General features: G+C 47.5%; 1 protein-coding gene across 4 annotated transcripts; it reads right to left on the minus strand.

Annotated features, from left to right (window-relative positions):
• Nucleotides 1–4420: 4420 nt before the first annotated feature.
• On the minus strand, nucleotides 4421–20300 carry WEE2 (WEE2 oocyte meiosis inhibiting kinase). 4 transcript variants are annotated; one of them, XM_083181193.1, is made up of 13 exons: nucleotides 19984–20037; nucleotides 18061–18407; nucleotides 17758–17951; nucleotides 15378–15435; nucleotides 14036–14208; nucleotides 13464–13585; nucleotides 12823–12969; nucleotides 11938–12033; nucleotides 10718–10803; nucleotides 9401–9571; nucleotides 8620–8762; nucleotides 6968–7067; nucleotides 4421–4870 (listed from the first exon to the last, which is right to left on the minus strand). In XM_083181193.1, exons 1-13 carry the CDS (start codon nucleotides 19994–19996, stop codon nucleotides 4859–4861), a joined length of 1662 nt encoding a protein of 553 aa, XP_083037319.1. In that variant the 5' UTR covers nucleotides 19997–20037; the 3' UTR covers nucleotides 4421–4858. The 4 variants fall into 4 exon arrangements, with proteins under 4 accessions (XP_083037319.1, XP_083037318.1, XP_083037316.1 ...); XM_083181192.1 differs by lacking the exons at nucleotides 4421–4870; nucleotides 19984–20037 and adding an exon at nucleotides 20162–20300 and having other exon boundaries at nucleotides 6454–7067; XM_083181190.1 differs by lacking the exon at nucleotides 4421–4870 and having other exon boundaries at nucleotides 6454–7067.
• Between the last annotated feature and the right edge of the window lie 1939 nt (nucleotides 20301–22239).

The following is a 22239-nucleotide window of genomic DNA, read 5'->3' on the forward strand; positions in this document are numbered from 1 at the left end:
CACATAATGCCCATTACACATTGATCCACACACTGTGATGCCCGTTACACATTATTCCGCACACCATGATACCCATTACATATTTGAAACATAAGTGCCACTTACATGTTGGAGAAAGTCGGCTATATAAATTAAACTTACTTACCTACATGCTCATTGCTAGGGGGAGTTTTGCTCAATGCCAGGGGCTTCATGCTGGATGCCAAGGAGGCTTCATGCTCGTTGCCAAGGGGGAATACATGCGGTTTGCCAATTGGGAAGTGAATTGCTCGTTGTCAATGGGGAGAGAAATGCTGCTGTGTAAGTAACACCACCGCCAGCCGCACATAATGTACAGCTGTGACGGGCAGAGAGCTCTGGGCTGCCCGGCTGTATACTGAAAGCAGTTCCGCGGCTATTTTGAACTCTCCTGCTGAATCGCGAGCCAATAGGAGCTCACGGTCCAGCAGCCAATAAGGAGCCACCACTGCCGCTCCTGATTGGCTGCCGTACTGTGAGCTTCTATTGGCTCGTGGTCCAGTTGTAGCATTCAAAATAGCTGCGGATCTGTTTTATGTACAAGCTGGGCAGAGCACAGCTCACTGCCCGACTGTCACAGCTTTACCTTGTGAGCAGCTGCATCTGTTTAAATGACAAGGAGCGGACAGCACGCCACTCCTTAGCAAACAGTTCTGCAGAACGATAGTATAATAGGTATTAGTTCTGCAGAACCGGTGCAAACCGGCTGAATCCCACCTATGACTGTGCCCCTGCCTGTTTCTCTGTGTGTGTGTGTGTGTGCGTGCACACAGTTCTACAGACCATGACCCTGCTTGTGGGTATGTGCCTCTAGTTACTACACAACTGTTCCTCTGGTACTACAGACTGTGCCCCTGCTTGTGTGTATGTGTGCCCCTGTACTACGGACTGGGAGCATGCTTCGTTAACGATCTAGTGAGTACACACTTTCCGATATGTACAATATCATTAAGTGCACATTGTTTACAAAAATCACAGTGTGTACCCAGCTTTATAAAAGCAATGGAAGCCGTCATTGTGTAATAGCTGGTGATTGTAGTTCTCCTGTCCACTTATAGTGCGCTCATCACAGCTACTGATGTCCCCTTAACCCACCCATTTATCGAGTGCAAGTATCAGATTCTGATTTTTACCTGAGTTTCATGAGGGTTTTCATGTGGAAGAAATGTAAGGACCATACACACTGGGCGGATTTGCCCGGCGTGTATGCTGACCGACAGGGGTGTATTCAATGCTGCCTGCTCACAGGGTCAGTATTCAACTGACCCCCTGCACACACCATTCCCCCCTCGCTAGGTCTTCTGAGCAAGCGAGAAACTGCCTATGCAGCCGCTAAAACAGCGATACCTCACAGCTAAATGCAGCGGCTCCAGCAGCAAATGCAGGAATGTTATGGGAGGGTTTCCAAATGTGTGTGTGTGTGTAGCAACATATATATGAAATACATACAGAGGTCCGGGGCTGGGGAGGCCATTGTTCTGAATCTTGATGCAGGCACACACACAGCATAACCCTAAGGCTGGTTTCACACACTCCGGCTCCTGCCGGACGGTGAAATCCCGCACGGCCAGGGAGCAGTGCCGAAAACAGTAGTTTATCATGGAGGGGATGGCCACAGCCCGGCAGCCGTCCCTTCCAGTGGTGGGATCCGGCTGCAACCATGCGGCCGGGCCGTGGCCGTCCCGTGTGAATGGACACAAATAGTGGGGGCAGTACGGATGGTGTAATGGTTAGCATTACTGCCTCACAGCACTGAGGTCATGGGTTCAATACCCACCATGGCCCTAACTGTGCGGAGTTTGTATATTCTCCCCGTACTTGCGTGGGTTTCCTCCGGGTACTCCGGTTTCCTCCCACAATCCAAAAATATACTGCTAGGCTAATTTGGCTCCCAACAAAATTAACCCTAGAATGTCTGTGTGTCCGTGTACATGTGGTAGGGAATATAGATTGTAAGCTCCACTGGGGCAGGGACTGATGTGTATGGTCAAATATTCTCTGTAAAGCGCTGCGGAATCTGTGTGCGCTATATAAGAAACTGCTAATAAATAAATAATAATAGTGTCCATTCCCAACTACTGTGTGCGGTACGGCTCCCTGGCCGTGCGGGATTTCACCGTCCGGCAGGAGACGGAGTGTGTGAAACCAGCCTAACTCTCCCTGCTAGTAGTACTGTACCGTACATAACGTCCGTACCCTGTGCCTAAATCTAACCTACCACCCCTGGGGCTCTCCTTCCCCCAGCTTAACCTAACCTTACACCTCTGCTGTCTAGATCTAAGACCCCCTAGTCCCTAGACCCCCTCCCAAGCCCTCACTAGCAGTACCCACAGCAGCACTAGCTCCCCCATCTCTCCCGCCGGTGCACTTCACATCAGGTTTTTGTGTTTTGGGGAGGTCAGAAAAACGATTTGGTCTGTCAGGGTTTTTTTGGGAGTACTTGGAAATCCCCCCCCCCCCCCTGCGTTCACTACTGAGCTCCCCGCATTAGTCCTGAGCCTTCCTGTGGGGGAATCCTCGCTGTCCTCTGACAGCGAGAACTCACCTGGAATGTTGAGTAGGGTGGGCATCCAGTGCACAGGTTAAATAGTGAGGATCGCTGGTTTTCAGCGATCCCCGCAGTTTAACCTCCTTGCCGACCGCATTGAATACATCCCTGAGTTTTGCGCCTGTTTTCCTGGGGGCAGACGACTTTCCATAGCAGGAAACTAAGGAAAGTCACCCAGTCTGCCACTCACCCGCTGGTAATAGCACCAGATGAGCAGCTGGGCCAGCGATGATGCCGGAGAGGGCACACCCGGCGGCTTTCAAACTGAAATCTGCTCCAAGTAGTAAACAGAGCATCTTTCAGCTCAGTCACCTAGTGTGTATGGGCCTTTAGTCTACTTGTAGCATCGCTGTGACGTGTGATCATTTCATTTACCAGTAAATGTGCAGCCAAAAGGTTTTTTTTTTGTTTTGTTGCCATCAATCAGAAAGACCTGCTTACAGTCAACTTTCCCTCAACTCCCCGGCAGTCCTTGGTGGTTTTTAGACACACAATCCGTTGTACAATCCAGCTGCTGCATACGACTGGTCGTCTCACAATCGATTGTATGCACCGAACCGGTCTGAAAATTGCCACACAAATTACATTGGTTGTATGAGCCATCAAATTACCAATTGCATGTGCTTTATACATGCAATCAACTCCCAACTGATGCAGCACGTCTGATCAGAGAACCAATCCCCCAACCAGCAAGACAACGCATCACACGATTGTGTACACACAATCAAGATTGTATGATTGGGTGCAATGTCTTTCGGGTGCAATGTCTTTCAGGTGTATGGGAGGTGATCTCATAGCAGCTGATGCTAAGACAAAGAAGATGTATATTCATGTAAGCTTAAACACATAGTTAGGAAAAAGACTGTAAAAAGACTTCTGGGTACTCTTTACCTAGCATGGCGCCCATCACGGCCAGCAAATGCACTAAAAAACGGGTGCGACGCGATGCCCGCGATTTCCCATAGGGATCAATGTTAAAAGTGTGATTGGACGCGATTTTACTGTTCAATGCCTCAATGCCCGCGATTTTTCTATAGAAAACAATGTTAAATGGGCCACAGAGCCCAAATAGTCCCCCTGAAGTGTGAAATGGCCCCCACAATTGTTAACGCCACCCCATGATCAACGTGAACCCGAAGCGTGGCGAGCGCAGCAGTACGCGTCCTCCGACCTTTTCATTCCCCCACTATCCACATCGGCGTGGAGTTGAGAATAGAATAGTGTGGCGAGCGCAGCAAGCCACCGAGCCCGAAGCGTGGCAAGCCCCGCGAGGGGATGCGGATACCTTCACAGGTAAACGCGTCCCTTCGCGGGCTTCACAGGTATCCGCATCCGCTCGCCTCGCTGCGCTCGCCACACTATTCTATTCTCAACTCCACGCCGACGTGGATAGTGGGGGTATGAAAAGGTCGGAGGACGCGTACTGCTGTGCTCGCCACGCTTCGGGTTCACGTTGATCATGGGGTGGCGTTAACAATTGTGGGGGCCATTTCACACTTCAGGGGGACTATTTGGGCTCTGTGGCCCATTTAACATTGTTTTCTAAGGAAAAATCGCGGGCATTGAGGCATTGAACAGTAAAATTGTGTCCAATCACACTTTTTACATTGATCCCTATGGGAAATCGCGGGCATCGCGTCACACCCGTTTTTTTAGTGCATGCGATGGCCGCGGTTTTTTACCCCCGATGACCGCGATGGACATCGTGGGCGCCGTTCTAGGTAAAGAGTACCGACTTCTGTAAAATAATAAGTTTGCCTGATTCTTAAACCAATTGCATTTTAAACCGTATGTGAGATTCCAATAACATGATAGCATTTTCAGTTGACATTTATTTTTTTGGGAGTGTTTTGATTTTTTTTTTACATCATGTGCCAGTAATTTTGTTTATTATGGTAACAGGGAGCATAACACCAGGGATGAGCATTTGTTACCTATTGTGCTGTATGCTAATGATACCCACCCCAGCATTTGGCACAAGATATTTAAACATGGTCCTCAATGCTCAGTCCTTATAACCTGGACTGTTGGGGCCAGTGTTTGGAACCATTGCAACAGGGAATGTTATACCACATATCATTTACATCTCAATCCTAAATGTATAAGCTCCAATGACTGAAGGAAACATCTATGCAGCGCATTCGGTGGGCTGCTAGTATTGATGGGAAGTTGCCGGGGCCTGTACCTAACGGCTGAGTCACTTTATGACCACCATAATCTGAGGTTTCCTTCTGAGATGGTCTGATGTTTGATGGACAGTTAGATGATGGGGTTGAGGGCTCAGGACATGGGTCAAGCTAAACTCTGAAAAACAAAGAAAAAGGACCAATCAGAAGCTTGGTCTTGGAAAACGAGCGCACTATGTTATTGATTGTTGTATCCTCCAACACATTTGTTACCCCTGCCACAAACCCCTCTACACTGGCTAGTAAATATAGATTGAGTCCATCAAAAAATAATTGCTGCTCTAGGGAAATGTACTCTAAAGAACTTGTCCTCTTCCCACCTCTAAAATTGATTTGATATTGCATTTGACCCTATTTGAGGCGGTACAATGTAACGTTTACAAAAAATTCAGGGGGACTTGGTAGTGTTATGGTACAGATGGCAGACAGTGTTACGTTATAAGGCACCTTCAGTATAATGGTGGTCAGCTTGCGTATGCCCCAGTTACCAGAGTACAAGGTGGCAGATCATTTTCCAGGTTAGACTCATGAATTTTGCAGCTCTGCCAAACAACCAACTTGAGTTACACAGAAGGGAACATTACACAGTATCTTGTGTATACTGGAAGTTTCCTCCCAGCATTTCGACAGTCTGTTATAATACATTGTGAAGTGCAATAGACTTCTACAGTAACAGCCACATGACAGTTTACCAGCCATTTGGGTCACCCGATAGCCATAAGCAAATCTATTTCTATAATATTCCTGGTATTAGACCCCTGCTAACTTCCTACTAGTCCTGTGTTTGCAACCTCAGTCCTCAAGGCACACTGATCGTCCAGGTTTTTAAGACCACCCTACTTGACCAAAAGGAGACTTGGTACTTCAGTTATACTTTATTTAATCTGTGCCAGCTATCCTTATAACATTGACGTTATAAAGTCTTAAGAACGGAGGTTGGAAAAGCTTGAACGTAGTCTTTCCCACTTACAAAAGAGCCCCTATACAAACTCTTCACCTCAATGTTCTCCAGTAGAACTTTATCACTTCATTCAGTTGGGATTTCATGGAGGCCATTCCCAGTAGAATGTATTAAACCTGATAATTAGTATCAAAGGCTTTGGGAGACCTTGCATGAGGGACCCATACCCACAGGCTGCCTTCCACCCCCCCCTATATTACATTTCTTAACCAAAGACCACTATTGTATATAGGGCTGTAGTGTCAGAACAAGAAGTTTGAACTATTAGATGTTTAGCCATCTCTGGATACTGCATGTGGGGTATTCCAGGTTGGTATGCCTAGAGCAGTCATGTCCAAAATATGGCCCTCCAGCTGTTGTCAAACTACAAGTCCTATCATGCCTTGCAGTTGCAACAGTTTTGCCATTAGGGAATGCTAAAACTATGGCAAGGCATGCTGGGATGTGTAGCTTCACAACAGCTGGAGGGCCAGTTTGGCCATGCCTGGCCTAGAGAGTTTTAAGAGATCTATGTACCAAGACTTGGAGAGAGAGAGATAAAGTACCAAATAGTTCCTAACTGCCATGTTACATGCTGTGCTTAAAGTGGCAGTTAGGAGCTGGTTGTCTGGTACTTTCTCTCTAAGGCCCAATAAACTCCTTCGTTACAGTTTAAGATTCCTGCTTAACCAACCACTCAGGTCTCTGCGACCATTTGCTCGCTATTTTTAGCAATCAGACCATCTGAACCAATAGGAGGCTTCCATAAAATTATACATTTTATTTAAAAACAGAAGATAAATTAAGATAAAATAAATGCATTCACAGACAAGATTGTCAGAATTAAAACATTACAGCCACATCCTTAAGACAAAGTAGACAAGGTCACAAGATATTACCTTCTATACAATATATACAGGAAAATCAATAAGGACAGGAGAGATTTTGGAAAGGAGTCTGATCCAGTGGCGGTACAGTGGCATGCTAGGTTTTATTGTACAGATTATAGATCATGGGCTACAGCATGTTTGGGCATTACAACCGCCATCGTTCTAGTAGCTTATGGTCTATCAGTGAGGAACAGAAGATACAAGAGGCTCAGCTAGTACAGTGTAGACCAGTGAGGGATATTCTGCAGCAAGCCATCGTGGAACGGCCTGGGTATGCTAGGAGTATGGTTTAACAGTCAGACCCCCAACAGGGTTTCCTAAACCTAGTATAGCTCTAATATCCACCACAGGTGAAGCTTAACGAACGAGTATTTTTGCCACCCACCAGACGCTTCCTTGTCCGGCAAAGCAGGGCTGCCTGGGAGGGAAGATCAGTGCACTCGTCCTTTGCGGAATTCTGAGCCAGCTTCGCAGCCTTCAGCTCTCTGCAGGAAAGAAAGCAAATCGTTATTTTTATTGTATTCTTGGGGTGGAGTGTTGGGACACAGCAGTGGCAAGACAAGTCTATGGAACATTAAACAATTGTATTAATGCTGGTTACATTTAGGGGTATTTAAAGCAAGAGTCCCGACTGTCAATGCGTCCCAACAGTCAGAACCCTGGACTGTTTTAGTTTTGGTCACCTGTTTTTCGGCAGGCGGGATTCAATGTCCAGCTTGCTGAGCGGTAAAAAAGGGGCGTGTCTGCAGAAACTGCCGTGGATCGTCGAGATACTGCCGTGATCGACCATTCGTGGGAAAAAAGGCCCGACTGCTCCTGTCGGAAATGGCGGCAGGGGGTTGAATACCACTGCTCCAAAGGACCAGTCCTCAGGACCCCACACATTTCACGTTCCCCAGGTCACCCAGCAGGTGCACAGGTGCTCTCATTACTGACACTTTTAAAGATCCACAGGTGGAGCTAATTATGTCACTTGATTCTGTGAGGAGACCTGCAAAGCATGCACTGTGTGGGGTCCTGAGGACCAGCTTTGAGAGCCTGTGCTTTGGAGGATACGCATACATACACTGCCTGTTTTGGATTCATAGTTGGAAAATTGGAACTAGTGGTACCTTCAGCTACCCTGGCACAAGTTACTAATCGCCTCAATGATCGAAAGCAGGTGGGTTACTTTAATCCTTGTAAATGCTCCTGTGGCATAGGGGTGACGTGCCCAGGAAGCAGGGTATGACTGCAGAACGACAAGGGCATCTAGGCAGGAGGACTGGAGAAAAGTCTAGGACAGGATTCCAAGTGTTCCAGCAGTCATGTGGGGACTCATCAAGCCCTAGGGAGTCTATGTACTAAGCCTTTGAGACAGGTGAAGTACAGCTCCCAACTGCCATGTTACAGGATATGGTTGAGTACTGATAGGAGCCGATTGTTCTAGTCTAGAACAAGTATCAATCAGCCGCCCTCATCAGTCTTCAACCACAGACTGGAACATGGCAGCTAGGAGCAGACTGGTACTTTATCTCTCTTCAAGCCTTAGTACATAGACCCCCTAGTCACCCAGGGCAGGAGCAATAGACCATGGAAAAGTCTGTTATTTCAAATACTGTGCTAGATAAATTAGTCAGAATTTGATAGAAACCTAGAATACAGCAGATAAGAACTACTTGCCCTAGTCTTAGCAAGTCTACCCTATACCCATTTACACACTAGGGTTCATTGTGGTACCGGAAGACATTAACCTACCACTATATTTTTGGCTTGCTGGAGGGAACCCAGGCAAACAGGGGAGGAAGATAAAAAAATCCACACAGATTTTTCCAGTGAAGTCTACCTTTATGTACATGGAAGCTAGGGGCAAACAATTCAGAACGTGAACTGGTGCCCAGTCTACCCTGCCTGTGTATTGTTTCCCCTGCCTTGTCTATGCCACCCCTACGTGTATTGTCCAGAGCCCAGCGCTGCCCCCTCCAGCATACATGTGATGGGTCACCATACCGTCAGATGCACCTATTATACCGATAACCGAGCGCTGACCCCACTGACCTCTCCAGCATCGCCGTTTTAAACTTTTCCACATTGAGCTGTTTCTGAAGCTGTGCCGCTTTCCCAAGGGACCGCCGGAGTACCGGGTGTTTAACCATGGCTGCTGCCGAGGGTCTCACTAGTGGATCCGGGTGTATCAATAGCTGTAGTATAAGGAAAAAAGTTAAATTACTTCTATTTGCAATACACAAGTGACTGAATAATACACCTAGTTCTTTTAGAGATGACTCCCAAACATTCCCCTTAGAACCGATCAATGACTGAACTCCAATGGTGGCCTGGTTCTGCAGACCATTCTAGCTGCGGTAAGGTTAATGCATACCAGGTTGTGGCTCTTGCGCAGTTACACAAGCTGGCCAGCAGAGGTCTCCAGCTAGAGTGAGATTCCTCTGTATACCCCAATATAGGAATCAACATTGGTAGACCATCACCATTGCATCAAAAGAATTTGATAGTAAAAAAAATGATTTGGGCATGTGCAAAAAGGGCTTTCCTGCACAAATCATGATTTATTTTTTTACTATTTGTGCAAACATCTTCAGCGTGGCCATGCATGCGCAAAAGCACTGCAGCGTTGCAGGATCATCGGAACACCATCAAATGTTATCCATTTCTTGGTGGCAAACATCAAAAGGCCACCATCGAATGGTACAACCACCACCATCGGAAAAAAAATAAACATTGATGGTTTTAAACACATCACAATGCGGTATGCAGTGCCAGACAATGCTGCAGGCTATCAGCTCCCTGGTAACTGCAGGACATTCGCCAAGTGCCGTACCGTAAGTAGGTCATGGAAGCCTGGCGTCAGGGACTGTGGAATCTCTGGCAAGTGCCCTTTCCGGATATGGTGCCAGCTGTCGTCATTGCATGGAAGAGGTCCTGCGCCAGCTGCCACCGTGATTGTGAGGCCAAGAGCAAAGATGTCCGCCTTGGGGAGATGGCTGTAATCCTGAAATAAAAGACAGTTACATGACCGCTGTACCTATAACCAGCCCCATGCTGATCAGCCATCTGCAATAATACAAATGACAGTAGCTATAGGATCATGTGCTCCGAGCACGTACAACACCCAGTCTTTCCTTCCTACAACAGCATAACACGAACCACTTCCCCATCAGTTATGTGGTTTCAGCAGCATCAAAACACCAGGATCTCCGGAAGAAGGAATAAATGGAAACACTAAAGGGGCATTCAGTACAGCCATAAATATTTTAAGCAGAAGCAGTTGGAGCTTTGAGTATGGATGGCTGCTTCAAAATTCAAATAGGGTAGCCACACCCACTGCCAGTGAGTCAGTTTGGTATGGCAGTTGGGGGCTGTGGGTGTGGCTCACCTATTTGAATTTCGAACCTTGCTGCAGCCTCCCCCATCCCCCCTGTATCTGCCACCGATACGCAGACAATACCCTCCAACATTGGAAGGGCAGAAATCGGTACACATTGGGAAAGGGGCGTGGCCATTGGTAAACTGGGCGTGGTCACATCCACTTTCCAAATGTGTATTGGGCATTGGAAACAAAAGGTTAACAATCATTTTTAATGTATAACCAGTGTGTGCTCAGGAGAGACACTGCTGCACTTCATCCAGCGGCTCCGAATCCCACCATAGGCGCGCCCCTGCTGCTGCACCGCCTCTTGCTTCAGGACGATTTATATCAACGGCGCATGCGCCGGGCGTCCTATTCCGCATCATGGACATAGACAGCCCTGCGGGACCAGGTAATAATGACGTGGCTCCAAGCGCGCTGGCTGCCGGGAGATGCACGGCACCACTGAATGGGTGCTGCCAAGAATTTCCTCTTTACACCGCCACGGGCCCGATCCGACCAGCGCAGCCACCGCAAGCTGGTGGAGCGGCTGCCGGAATGGTCCGCAATCTGTACATTTATTTTAGACCGTTTTTTCAAAAAACGGTACTGTAGCGGCTAAATCGGTACAGTTGGAGGGTATGGCAGACATGCTCTCCCTAGCACAACAAAATGGTACTGCAAAGGGCAAAGCTCTATAGACCAGGTTGGTGGTACTGTATATAGATAATTACATTCGCATGTCTAAATTGTCACACAGCCACCGTCAGCGCTCTAGTTCCTAGTTACCTCCTGCAGGATCTCGTTTGCCAGAAACCGACTGTCCCCTTCCTCAACCTGCGAGTTCGCAATGGAAGTCACATGACCAAGGTCACCTGGAGACAACAGGGGAACACAATACATCAAGACCTTTATGATCACTACTAGCCGACAGGAAGTCACCTATCAACCCGCTGTAACCCACATGACTGCAGTCACCTGTGCACCAGATTCCCACCCCCAGCTGCGGATAGACCAGAAATGGCTGTGTGGTCAGGGTAAGCAGAGCCTCACCTGTCCTACTCAAGTATACTCCAGAGTTTCAGCTATAAAAAGGATTACACTAAAGATACTTCTACCATATTTATAAGTTACAACTTAATAATTGCAGCGGTTCCCAAACTGTCAAGGAACCCCAACAATCCAGGTTTTAAGAATATCCCTGAACAGAGAGGAGCCAGTGGTTGCATCTATAGGGACATCTGTGTCCACTACCCCAGAAGCTGAGGCCTGGCACTACCCACAGTGCCAGGCCTCTAACTACTTTAGCCATTGGTAACCGCTGACCACCCACCAGCCCCCTCTGCCGTACTGCTGTATCTGTGCGCAAGCATGAATGTCCTCAAATGAATCCTTGGCTGTGTGTTGCCCAGAGGAAGGAATTTTTCACACATTCTAAAGGCCCATACACACTGGGCGACTTTCAGCTGAAAGTCGCTCAAAACAGCAGGTTTGAGCGGTTTCCAGCTCAAAGCCACCCAGTGTGTATGCCCTGCGATGAGCGCTGCTGCGCACCTCCCACAACATCGCCGAGAAAGCCGTTCATCTGGACCTTAAATATCACCACTTACATCACTAACGCTAAAGGGGTGTACACACGGAGCGATCCTTCTAAGCGATTTTGTCTACACAGTCAAAATTGCTTCGAAGGTTAGTAAAGATTGCTGTCAAGGTGACAAATCTCCCTATAATATCGCTTAGAAAAAAAAAAAGTTGCCAGGCAAGAATATTTTGACTAGATCGCTGGCTGTCTAATCAAAAATGCTGGTATTCCCTGCTGAGGGAGATATTCACTAGGCAATCTGCAATGAATACCAACCAAGTATGTTAATTCTAGTATAGTCAAAATCGCCCATAGACAAAATCACTTCGTTAAATTTGCTCATTAGCAAAAATCGCTCCATGTGTACACCCCTTAAAATGAAGTGTGCAGCTTCCCCCCCCAGCCTGTCTTGTTACAAGATACCAACCAATTTTATACATGACACTGGCAGACAGTAGGTCGTCCTCCCCGTCACTTTCATCCTCCCCCATCTCAGTCATCTTCTTACAGATGAAAATATTACCTGCACAAAAGAGAAATAGAGATCTGAAACCAATCTTAAATTGAGAGGAATTGGCAACACCAGTTAAACTTTCATCATATCAGTACACAATAGAAGTTTGCAGTTACTGGCTTCTCCCTATACCAGCAACTTGCTGACTGAAGGCCTAATTTGCATACAGGTGCCACCGGCATCAAAGCAGGAGACTAAATCTGCCTATTTGGTGACCGGTTGTTTGATAAAAATGAGTTGTGGACTGGTACGCCAGTCCACATGATATCAAACGCCTGTCCCAACATAGCGGATTTAAAATATTTATATAGTGCTTTTCCAATTGGACTCAAGGCGTTTAACAGATATAATGAATGTAATACAGTACAGGAACAATGAAGTACAGAAAAGCTTTTCATAAACTATACTTAAAGGAATTATGGAAATGCTTGAGTAAACAGGAAAGTCTTGGGTCTGTTTTTGAAGGATTCTAGAGTGGGGGCCTCTCCGTCTGCGGGCAAGTGAGTTCCATAGAGTCGGAGCCGCATGGTTAAAAACTCGACCCACAGATGAATCACGGGAGATTCTTGGTACAATGCCCTCTACCTTGGTTATGCTGTGAGACCAAGGTAGAGGGCATTGCAGTAATCGAATCAAGATGACCCCCAAGTGGTTGTGTACTATGTAACATGGATGTGAGCCTACCAACAATACCAAGCAACACATGATTTTGCGATGTCACCACAGTACACGTGTCCCCACTTGGTACACACGTCATGACGGACAGAAGGATAAATAAATGTAGATGGAGGTACCAACTTGGCTTGATATCCATATGCACCAACCCGGAACTGTGTATGTACTTAAGCCCCATGGACACTTGCAGCAAAATCTCCTTCAGCTCCTGCTCCATCACCAGATGGCCGCACTTTGCGTTCTCCGTGATCAAGTTCTGCAGACTCCCACCTGACAAACCAAGACCTTCATTAAGGACATTGCAAGTTCAGTCCTACTATGGGGATAAATCCACACAGCCGCCTTCCCCTAGTGACTACCGCTAATAGCTTCAGTCATGAAGACCAGGCTATACTGTGCCATGTCTTCAATGAGATCTTCTGTTTGATTATAAAATACCCAATCAGCTTCCTCCGTCTGCACCACGCCCTTCAGCCAAGTAGGTGTGGCTATCCCTGCACAAACAGTTTACATCGACGCAGAAGCCTCAAGCACAAAAAGGGGTGGGGTCTGAGTTTGTAGCCACACCCATTACAATTTACCTATTTTATATGGCACCCAGCATTCCACTAATGTTGTGCAAAGGCCGATGGGTACACAACCCTTAAAGCAATGCGATCCCTCCTATATGAACTTATTTGTATAATGGAACAAATAGTTTAATCAGGGAATTCATCAGAAACCCATATAGCTCCCATACTTACCACCTAGTACAGGCGACTTACCATTGCAGTACTCGTTTTGTATGATCATGTGGTCATCTTCTGCCCAGGCAGAGTAGTAGCGTACAACATGTGGGTGATGACCCAAGACGGCATGGGCATAGACTTCCCGCAATGCCAGCTGCCTGCAGGAGAGGGCACAAACAGAACGAAATGCCAACTGTACCCAAGGGAAGGTTATAAGGCTGTAACGCGCATTACCCTTCTGCTGCCAAGCGTTATTATAATTGGGGTGCCTACTAGAATCTATGTATAATAGTTGGCCAAGGCCGGTCCTATCACCATCATGTGCACCACTAACAGCCCCAGCTGCAGGGGACGGGGTGAATGGATCTTTGAGCAGATGTTTGGGGCTACAATGTGACAGGGGAAAGGAACTACAATGATACAAAGTAGCACATAAGTGTGTCGACAGGAAACAGAATAATGAGTTGGCTAATACTTAATGCCAGGGCTGATTGGGGGATGAAGGGACTCAGCAGGTAGGCAAGTGCAGTAGGCTGGTCAGTTGGTCAACCCATCTCCTGTACGGCCTGACCGTGCAGTGATGTATATAACAGCTGGATTGTACTCACTCGTCGGTAGAACCCGCTAGTGGCTTCTTTGAACGTTTGATCGCGTAGACGCAGCCATCCAGCCTCTTCACACATTTGAAGACCGCGCCAAACTCCCCGGATCCAATTTTCTCAATCTCCAGGAATTCAGTCTTGTATCTAGACACCATGTTTGTTTTACGCAGGACAAATCTCTGGTAGCAAGAAACAAAATCAAGCTTATACTTAAGCAGGTTCCTGCTCAAATTGGAGGCAGTGATATTGTGGCCTTAACCTGTACTGAATTGCTGTAATGATTGGTGATTGAATGGTCTTTGATTTGTTTATGTTCATTGTAATGACTCAAGCATCTGTTGTACAGAGTTGCCACTACTCTCATATACCACTAGGGGGCACATGTGGTAAGCATTTTATAGAGTGGTAAAGTAAAGAGAATGTACCAGCCAATCAGCTCCTAGCTGCCATGTTACAGGCAGTGTTTGAAAACTGACAGGAGCTAATTGGTTGGTAGTTTCTCTCTACCAATGGGATGGGAAACCTTCAGCCCTACAGCTATTAAACTATTTGGCCATGTTAAAACAGTTACAGGGCATGCTGGAATGTGTAGTTCAACAGCTGGAGGGCCAAAGGTTCCTGTGCCTCCTAACTGTCCCGATTTTTAGCAAAAATCCCTTTTTTGGGGCAAGGGCATAACCAGAAGCTCAGAGTGCTGGCCATACCCCTGCATCAGCAAACACAAGGTATAGCTTCTTGGGAGTAAAGTGATTTGTAGGCCACGTCCCAAAATGTATGGGCATATCTAACAGCTTGGAAGGTATAAGGGTTCCCCATCCCTGGCTTCGTGCATCAACCCCCAAACCTGGCAGTATTACAAAACATTGTACATCAATATCAATGTACAGTTTCGTGTAAAGGAGCCGATTGGTTGTTTATCACTTTTTGAAGCATAGTGCATCTGGCCCCATGTCTCCAGATAGAACCTGGTGTCTACCTTTGCCGAGACCATGGTAGATGGCACAATTCTCCCAACTGTCCCACTGCTAGTTGGAGAATGCCACCTGTAGGAGGGACAGCGGGACATGTTCTGGGTAAAGAGATCTCTTCAATGCAGTGAGGAGGGAGCGCTAGCCATGCTCACGAAGATGCTAAAAAAATGTGGTTGTGGTGCTAGGCCACCCCCCTCTACCCAAAGACACTCCCACCCACTGAGTAGCTCCACCCCTTTTTTGGACTGGCCACGCCTTTGGTGGGGCAAGTCCCATGTCAGAATTTCAAATGTTGGGAGGTACGCAATTCTGTATGGATAAAATATAACAAACACCTCAACACCGATCTTACGATAAGATTCTCGCGTCCTACGCACCTTAGAGTTAAATGAGGCAGAATGTTCACCTTCACGGTATTTGAACGGTGGCTCAGAGCTGACAAAAAAAAAAAAACTTAACATTAAACTTTCACGGATTAGACAGATTGGAATAAAACCACTCACGAAAAACATGTTCCCAACCTAAAGTGAAGACTAGTAACACAGAATTAATGTATTGCCATAAAGTAATTTTAGCCCGATACAGAATTCCTAGTTACCATTAGAGGGCAGCAAATCCACTTCCTAAATCATTAGCAATTTACATATTCACAAAGGTTTCTTATAAAGCGCTTTACAAATGGAAACCGTGATCAAACCAACTGGGTAATACCAGTCAATGAGGTCCCTGCTCACAGGCTAAAGGTGCCCATACACTAGTAAGATTTATCTTCAGATCTGGCTCATTGGAACAAAAACATGGTTATGGATGAGTGACAGTTTTCAGTTTTCCAGCATTTCCAAGCAAATGGTCAACTGTCATTTGTGCTCATCCATAACCATGTTTTTGTTCCAACCATCTGCGTGTGTATGGCCACCTTCACTCTATAGGGAAATAGGATTTAATTCACAAGGACAGAAGCAATCTATTGGTTTATGGTCCCCAGATTGCAGAGGCTCTTGGTGGGCTGTTTGATGGGTAGGTGTCATAGGGTTTATATATGAAGGTCGACAGGGTTGAAGGGCGACTTGAGTTTCACATTTAGTATCCATGTACTGCTCATACTTGCCTACTTTTCATCTCCCCTTTGCGGGAGACCAGGGAGAGGGCAGCTAATTAGGGGGCGTGGGAGCTCTCAAATGTAATTTGGATAGCTCCGCCCATGGACCTGCCCCATTTACGGCACACAAATGGGGCGTGGCCATGGGCGGAGCTATCTAAATTACATTTTTAGATGGTACCGTAGCACTGTTTAAAAGAAGGAACCCTATTAAAGAAAAAATGGGAGCAGAGGGAGAGAAGCAGGAGGGAGGCACGAAGCAGCCAGCCGCTATCTTACCATCTTATCTGCGGCTCTGCCTTCTGCTGCTTGTGCCGCCTCCTCTGCTGCTCCTGCTCCGATGGCTGCCCCCTGCTGCGCTGCCGCTGTGGGCAGTGTAGCCACTGCTGACAGATCCCCGGCCGCACAGTCGCGGCGTCTGCCTCGGCACTTTGTAATTAGCGCATGCGCAGTCACTTTTTTTTTTTTTTGACAGACGGGCTTAAAAACCGGGAGGATACCTCACATTACCGGGAGACCGGGAGGAAGAAGCAAAAAACGGGATACTCCCGCTAAATGCGGGAGGGTCGGCAACCCTGGTACTGCTTCGCTCGCCATGCTTTGGGCACAGTGCCTCGCTGCACTTGGCACACTTATATTCTCCTGCCACGTCCTAGTGGATGGTAGGGTATGAAATAAAAATGTGAAAAAGTCATGTTGACCTTTTGTCAATCGACCTTCAAATTTTTTACCTTCTGACCTAAACCCTAATCAACCCAATTTATGTCGACCTTCCTACTGTTTACCGTATCCCAGTATGATAGTTATCCCAGGAATGTTAGCCTGCGGTCAGAAGAATTTTGAGAGAGAGAGAATAAGTGGGGATGTGATTGGATAGGAGAAGTGTATGGAGGCTATGTGGCTGGTTCTGGAATCTGATAGGCTGTCTGAAGAGTTGAGTTTTCAGGGAACGCTTGAAGGTTCGTAGACTAGAGGAGAGTCTTATTGTGCGTGGGAAGGGATTCCACAGAGTAGGTGCAGCCCGAATAAAGTCCTGTAATGGGGAATAGGAGCGATTTATGCCTGTGGATGAGTGACATAGGTCTCGTGAGGAGCATAGAGGTCGGGTTGGAAGATAACGTAAGAGATACAAGTTGGTGTCGTTTGGCTAATGGCCTTGTGTTTAAGTAATTTATATTGAATACAGGGACTGAACAGTTTTATAGATGAACATCTGGCAATGAAGATTCGCCTCGAATCTGCATTCAGGATGGATTGTAGTGAATCAAACTTAAGGGCTTTCCCCACAATTCTATACCCAAACATTGCCCAAATAACAATTTTGCCCGCATGATGGAACACTGAACATCGGAAGGGGGAACACGCAAGACCAGTGGAAGGACAAGGGATGTAGGCTTTGGGGCCTGGAAGTAAGGGGGTCTGAATGAGATGTTGAAACCACCCCCCCCCCCCAGCTTCCTAATCACCCTGCTCTCCTCTCAAGATATTGAAGGCTAAGGTCAGATTGGTATGGGTCATAGGGTTGACCACGAAGGCCAACCGGGCTTGAGTCAACATGGCCAAGGTTGATCGGGTTGACAGTCAAAAGAGTCACATGTTGACCCAAGCCCTGTCACCCTTTAGTTGTTGACCCATCGACCGTACCCCGGTCAGATTACCTGCAGTGCTCCGCCTTCCTCTTCCCATTTCCATTCAGCTGCATTTGGCGATAGGTGTCAGGGGTGAAGGGATTGATGTTGACCAGGGTGGTGTCCTCTAACTCCGTACCGGCGTCTGCTGCAAACCTCAGCAGCCTCTGCCCCCTGCAGGGCACCCTGGACCCAGGAGAGGGCAGGTTCTTGTACAGCAGGCTCTGCAGATGGAATAAAGCATATCAGCCAATCAGACTTTCACTGTCATTTTTCAAACAGCCTGTAACATGGCAGTTAGGGGAAGCACCCAATGGAAGAATCCAACGCTACCTTTGGGGTATAGGGAGTATCACAGAGTTTCAGCTTCTTCCATGTGTTGTACAGGATGGAGGATCCCGGACATTCCCCGTCCGCATCCATCCGGAGAGGAGAGCAGTCACTGCCGGTTGGGCTCCTGTCCGGATAGTCCTCCTGGGAGGGAGAGAAGCCTCTGCCGTTCCTCTGCGGAGTCACTGGGAAGGGGCTATTGAGTGTCCGCCATGTCATGGGGCCACTGGCTTCCACCGAACATTGAGAACCGGTCATATATCCACTGCTTCCACCATCCTCTTCCTCACTGCTGGAGAAGTCCAGCTTCTGCACCACGCCAGACTCATGCGCCATATTTGTCATCATCCCTGCAAGAGACCACTAATGATAGGCAACAAAGGCCTCAAGAGGAAACTTTTATAAAAGGTACAATCCCACATACCTCTTCTGCAGGACAAAAAGGTTCAATAGCAAAGCACAGCATGTCGGTGTGTTGTAATATCAACTAGCCTTAATACAGAAATGAACCCGCACCACAGACCACCTGCTGTTGCAAGATAGAGAAGAACCACCCTACAAACATTTGCAGGCCAAGCTTACCATGTACTATGTGTGATCATCAAAAAGCCTCAAGCCCTAAATGATTCCAACACCAGGCATTTTGCAAGACAGATTAGGATTCCATAATGGTAAAATAATGTGTAGTGCATTAAATACCTGGTTATACGGCTACATTTACACAAGGAGCCAAACTAGGATTATTTTTGCAGTGAAACACTGCCCCCAGTGACCAATATTAGCAAATAACATAAGGCCAGTGTAAAGGGGTGTACACACGGAGCGATTTTGTGCTATTTTGTTTAAAGCAATCTGACTAGATTGCTTAGAAAGTAAGCACAGATCTCTCCGTGTGTATGCTCAGAGAGATTAAATATCGCTTGCTAACTAAGTCAGTGCATGCAGTCAAAATCTAGTCCAATTGCTTAGCAAGGGACTGCAAATCTGTGTGTGTACAGAATGAGAGATAAGGGGTGTACACATGGAGCAAATTTGTGCTATTTTCTAACCAATCTGACTAGATTGCTTAGAAAGTCAGCACAGATCTCTGTGTGTGCTCCGAGAGATTAAATATCTTTTACTAACTAAGTCAGTGCATGCAGTCAAAATCTAGTCAGATTGCTTAGCAAATTAATGCAAATCTGTGTGTACAGAATGAGAGATACTGATCGCAATCTCTCATTCTGAACAACTACCCAGCCTTTTTTTTGCTTAAGCAAAATTGCTTAGCACAAATCTCTGCATGTGTATGTGCTCTCCATGGGAGATCTTGACACCAGCAAAATTGCTTAGCAAAATTGCTTAGCACAGATCTCTACGTGTGTATGCCCCTTTACTGATCGCAATCTCGCATTCTGAACAACTACCCAGCCTTTTTTTTGTTTAAGCAAAATTGCTTAGCACAAATCTCTGCATGTGTATGTGCTCTCCATGGGAGATCTTGACACCAGCAAAATTGCTTAGCAAAATTGCTTAGCACAGATCTCTACGTGTGTATGCCCCTTTACTGATCGTAATCTCGCATTCTGAACCGCTACCTGGCCTTTTTTTTTTGCTTAGCACAAATCTCTGCATGTGCTCTCCATGGGAGATCTTGACACAGGGAAATCGCCTACCCTAAATAGCTTAGTACACATCACTGCATGTGTCGGTGCTCTCCATGGGGGATCTGGACACAGAGAAATCACCTACCATAAATAGCTTAGTACACATCTCTACGTGTGTATGTCCCTTAAGCATTGCATGCAATAATGATTGCACAAAATGAAGTCTCACTAGTTTTACCAAGATCAGTCTAGCCTAGGACAAAAGAGACTTATACCTTGTGCAGCGCCTACTGTTACAGACCCCAAACCTCACTCATTCCCCATCCCAGCCTCTAGTTACCAGCTACTCCCATTCTTCTCCAGCCAAAGAATACCGCCTCTTCCCGAGCCCTAATTATATACTCTGTTACAATAAGGCCACCAACACCTGCCAATCACTGGCAATACACACCTGCCAATCACTGGCAATGCACACCTGCAAGTCATGATTTCCCCATCCCTCCCCCCATCATCCTTACCAGCAGGGAAGGGTTGTTGTGGTGTTCTTGTTTCACCCGTGCTGCAGAGATCCTTAAAACATGGCCTGCTGGTACCAGTGGTCAGTGGACAATAGTTTAAAAGTCAGGGGTGTGGGTGGGTTTGCTTATTAACGTAGGCGCCAATATGCATGAAAGCAATCCAATATTTAACCAGGTGACCATCCACCTACCCTCCAATAAAGGGTATGGGTAGCATACCTCCCAACTTCTGTGCTGATGCTGCCGCGGGTGGGACAGAGGGACAGGACCCGAAAATCGGGACTGTCCCACTGTAATCGTGACAGTTGGGAGGTATACGGGTCAACACTATTAAGTTCCGACATACATTGGGTCGACTACTGAAGATCGACTGGCCTCAGGTTGACACAAGAGAAAGGTCAACGTGCCTAAAGTTGAAATGTCGACACAAGTATTAGGCCGACAATGGGAAGGTCGACATTCAAAAGGTCAACATGGGGTTTTCAAGTGTTTTTTTGTCCCGAATGCCGGCACAGTTGACATGGACACTATTATATTCTCCCACCACGCCCTAGTGGATGGTAGGGTGGCATGAAATACCGACTGTCGGCACATGTCGGCTCAAAAAAAAATAAACACCTGAAAAACCCATGTCAAACTTTTGACTGTCAACCGTCCCAATGTCGACCTAATGCTTGTGTCGACTGTTTGCCCCTTGGGCATGTCGACCTAAGGCCAGTCGTCCTACAGTGGTCCCTGTAAAGTGACCGGCCCATCTTGCAGATCAGAAGCTCCGGACAGGTGTGAGGTATATACAGTGTATACTCCGCATTGCGTTATGAAGCTGATCATAAAACAGGAGGTTTTCAGGTACAAAAGCTTCCAATGACACATCATCTGAATACCTAGGCTGCCATCATATCCCTTTAATCCGGGACACCCAGAATTATCACAGGTTCTGTGGAAGTCTGCCTTCCAGCCTGCGTTCCACCTGGTTGTAATCAGCCGCGGAATCTGTTACTCACAGGTGTCCAGGATAAAAGGGATATTCTAGCAAGCCCAGGTGCGTCAGGTGTACGTAGGTCCTATAGCTAAAGTGCATAAGCGCTCCTATGTATCTGCCAATGGTGCAAAATGTATATAGTGTACAGATGGAGTACCTCTCAGGCAGTGGCGTAACTAAGTTTTGGGCGCCGCCCCGCCAAGCACCCCCAATCCCCCGCCGCCCATGCACCCCCCCCCCCCCCAATCCCCTGCAGCCTTCCCGGAGGCTCCGTTTTTCTTCTGCTGAGGACCACCACAAAATGGCCGTCCCCATACAGCAGACAGTTTCAGAGAACTGTGTGCTATATGGGGGCGGCCATTTTGTGGTGGTCCTCAGCAGAAGAACGGAGCCGCCGGGACCAGCGAGATAGGTAAGATTGGGGGGGTGTAACTATAGCACCACAGCGCCCCCCCCCCCCCGCGGTGGCGGGGGCTGCGGTGCTATAGTTACGCCGCTGCTCTCAGGCAGCGCCGGGGCTCGCCAGACTGCCCCTGTGGGCGATCGCCAGCAGAGATGCGCTCCATCGGACTGCGTCTCACACGCATGCGCGTCCCGGTTTCCGGGCGGCGGGGGACATGAACCCTACCCAGCTCCGCTTCAGGGAGACGGCCAGGGTTAGGGGGGGAGGTGGCAATCAATGAGGAGCTCCATCGGAAGGGGATGCGCGTGCGTCCCCTTCTGGCGGCTGGCGGGGGATGGCGATCCAACTGCCAGACCCCCCGCTGGATAAGAGCGACTCCATCTGTATATTACTTTCTCTGCTCTGGGCCCCATAGCAGCTGCACCCCCTGCACCTATGGTAACTACGCTTTGTATGTAAAAGATTTAACTGTGACAGGGTATAAGGACACCATGCTGATGGGCACACAGGTGAGGTGGTATAGGGACACCATGCTGATGGGCATACAGGTGAGGTGGTATAGGGACACCATGCTGATGGGCATACAGGTGAGGTGGTATAGGGACACCATGCTGATGGGCACACAGGTGAGGTGGTATAGGGACACCATGCTGATGGGCACACAGGTGAGGTGGTATAGGGACACCATGCTGA

Source organism: Crinia signifera, chromosome 4 (assembly GCF_055691185.1).
Source record: "Crinia signifera chromosome 4, ASM5569118v1, whole genome shotgun sequence".
Lineage (NCBI taxonomy): Eukaryota > Metazoa > Chordata > Amphibia > Anura > Myobatrachidae > Crinia > Crinia signifera.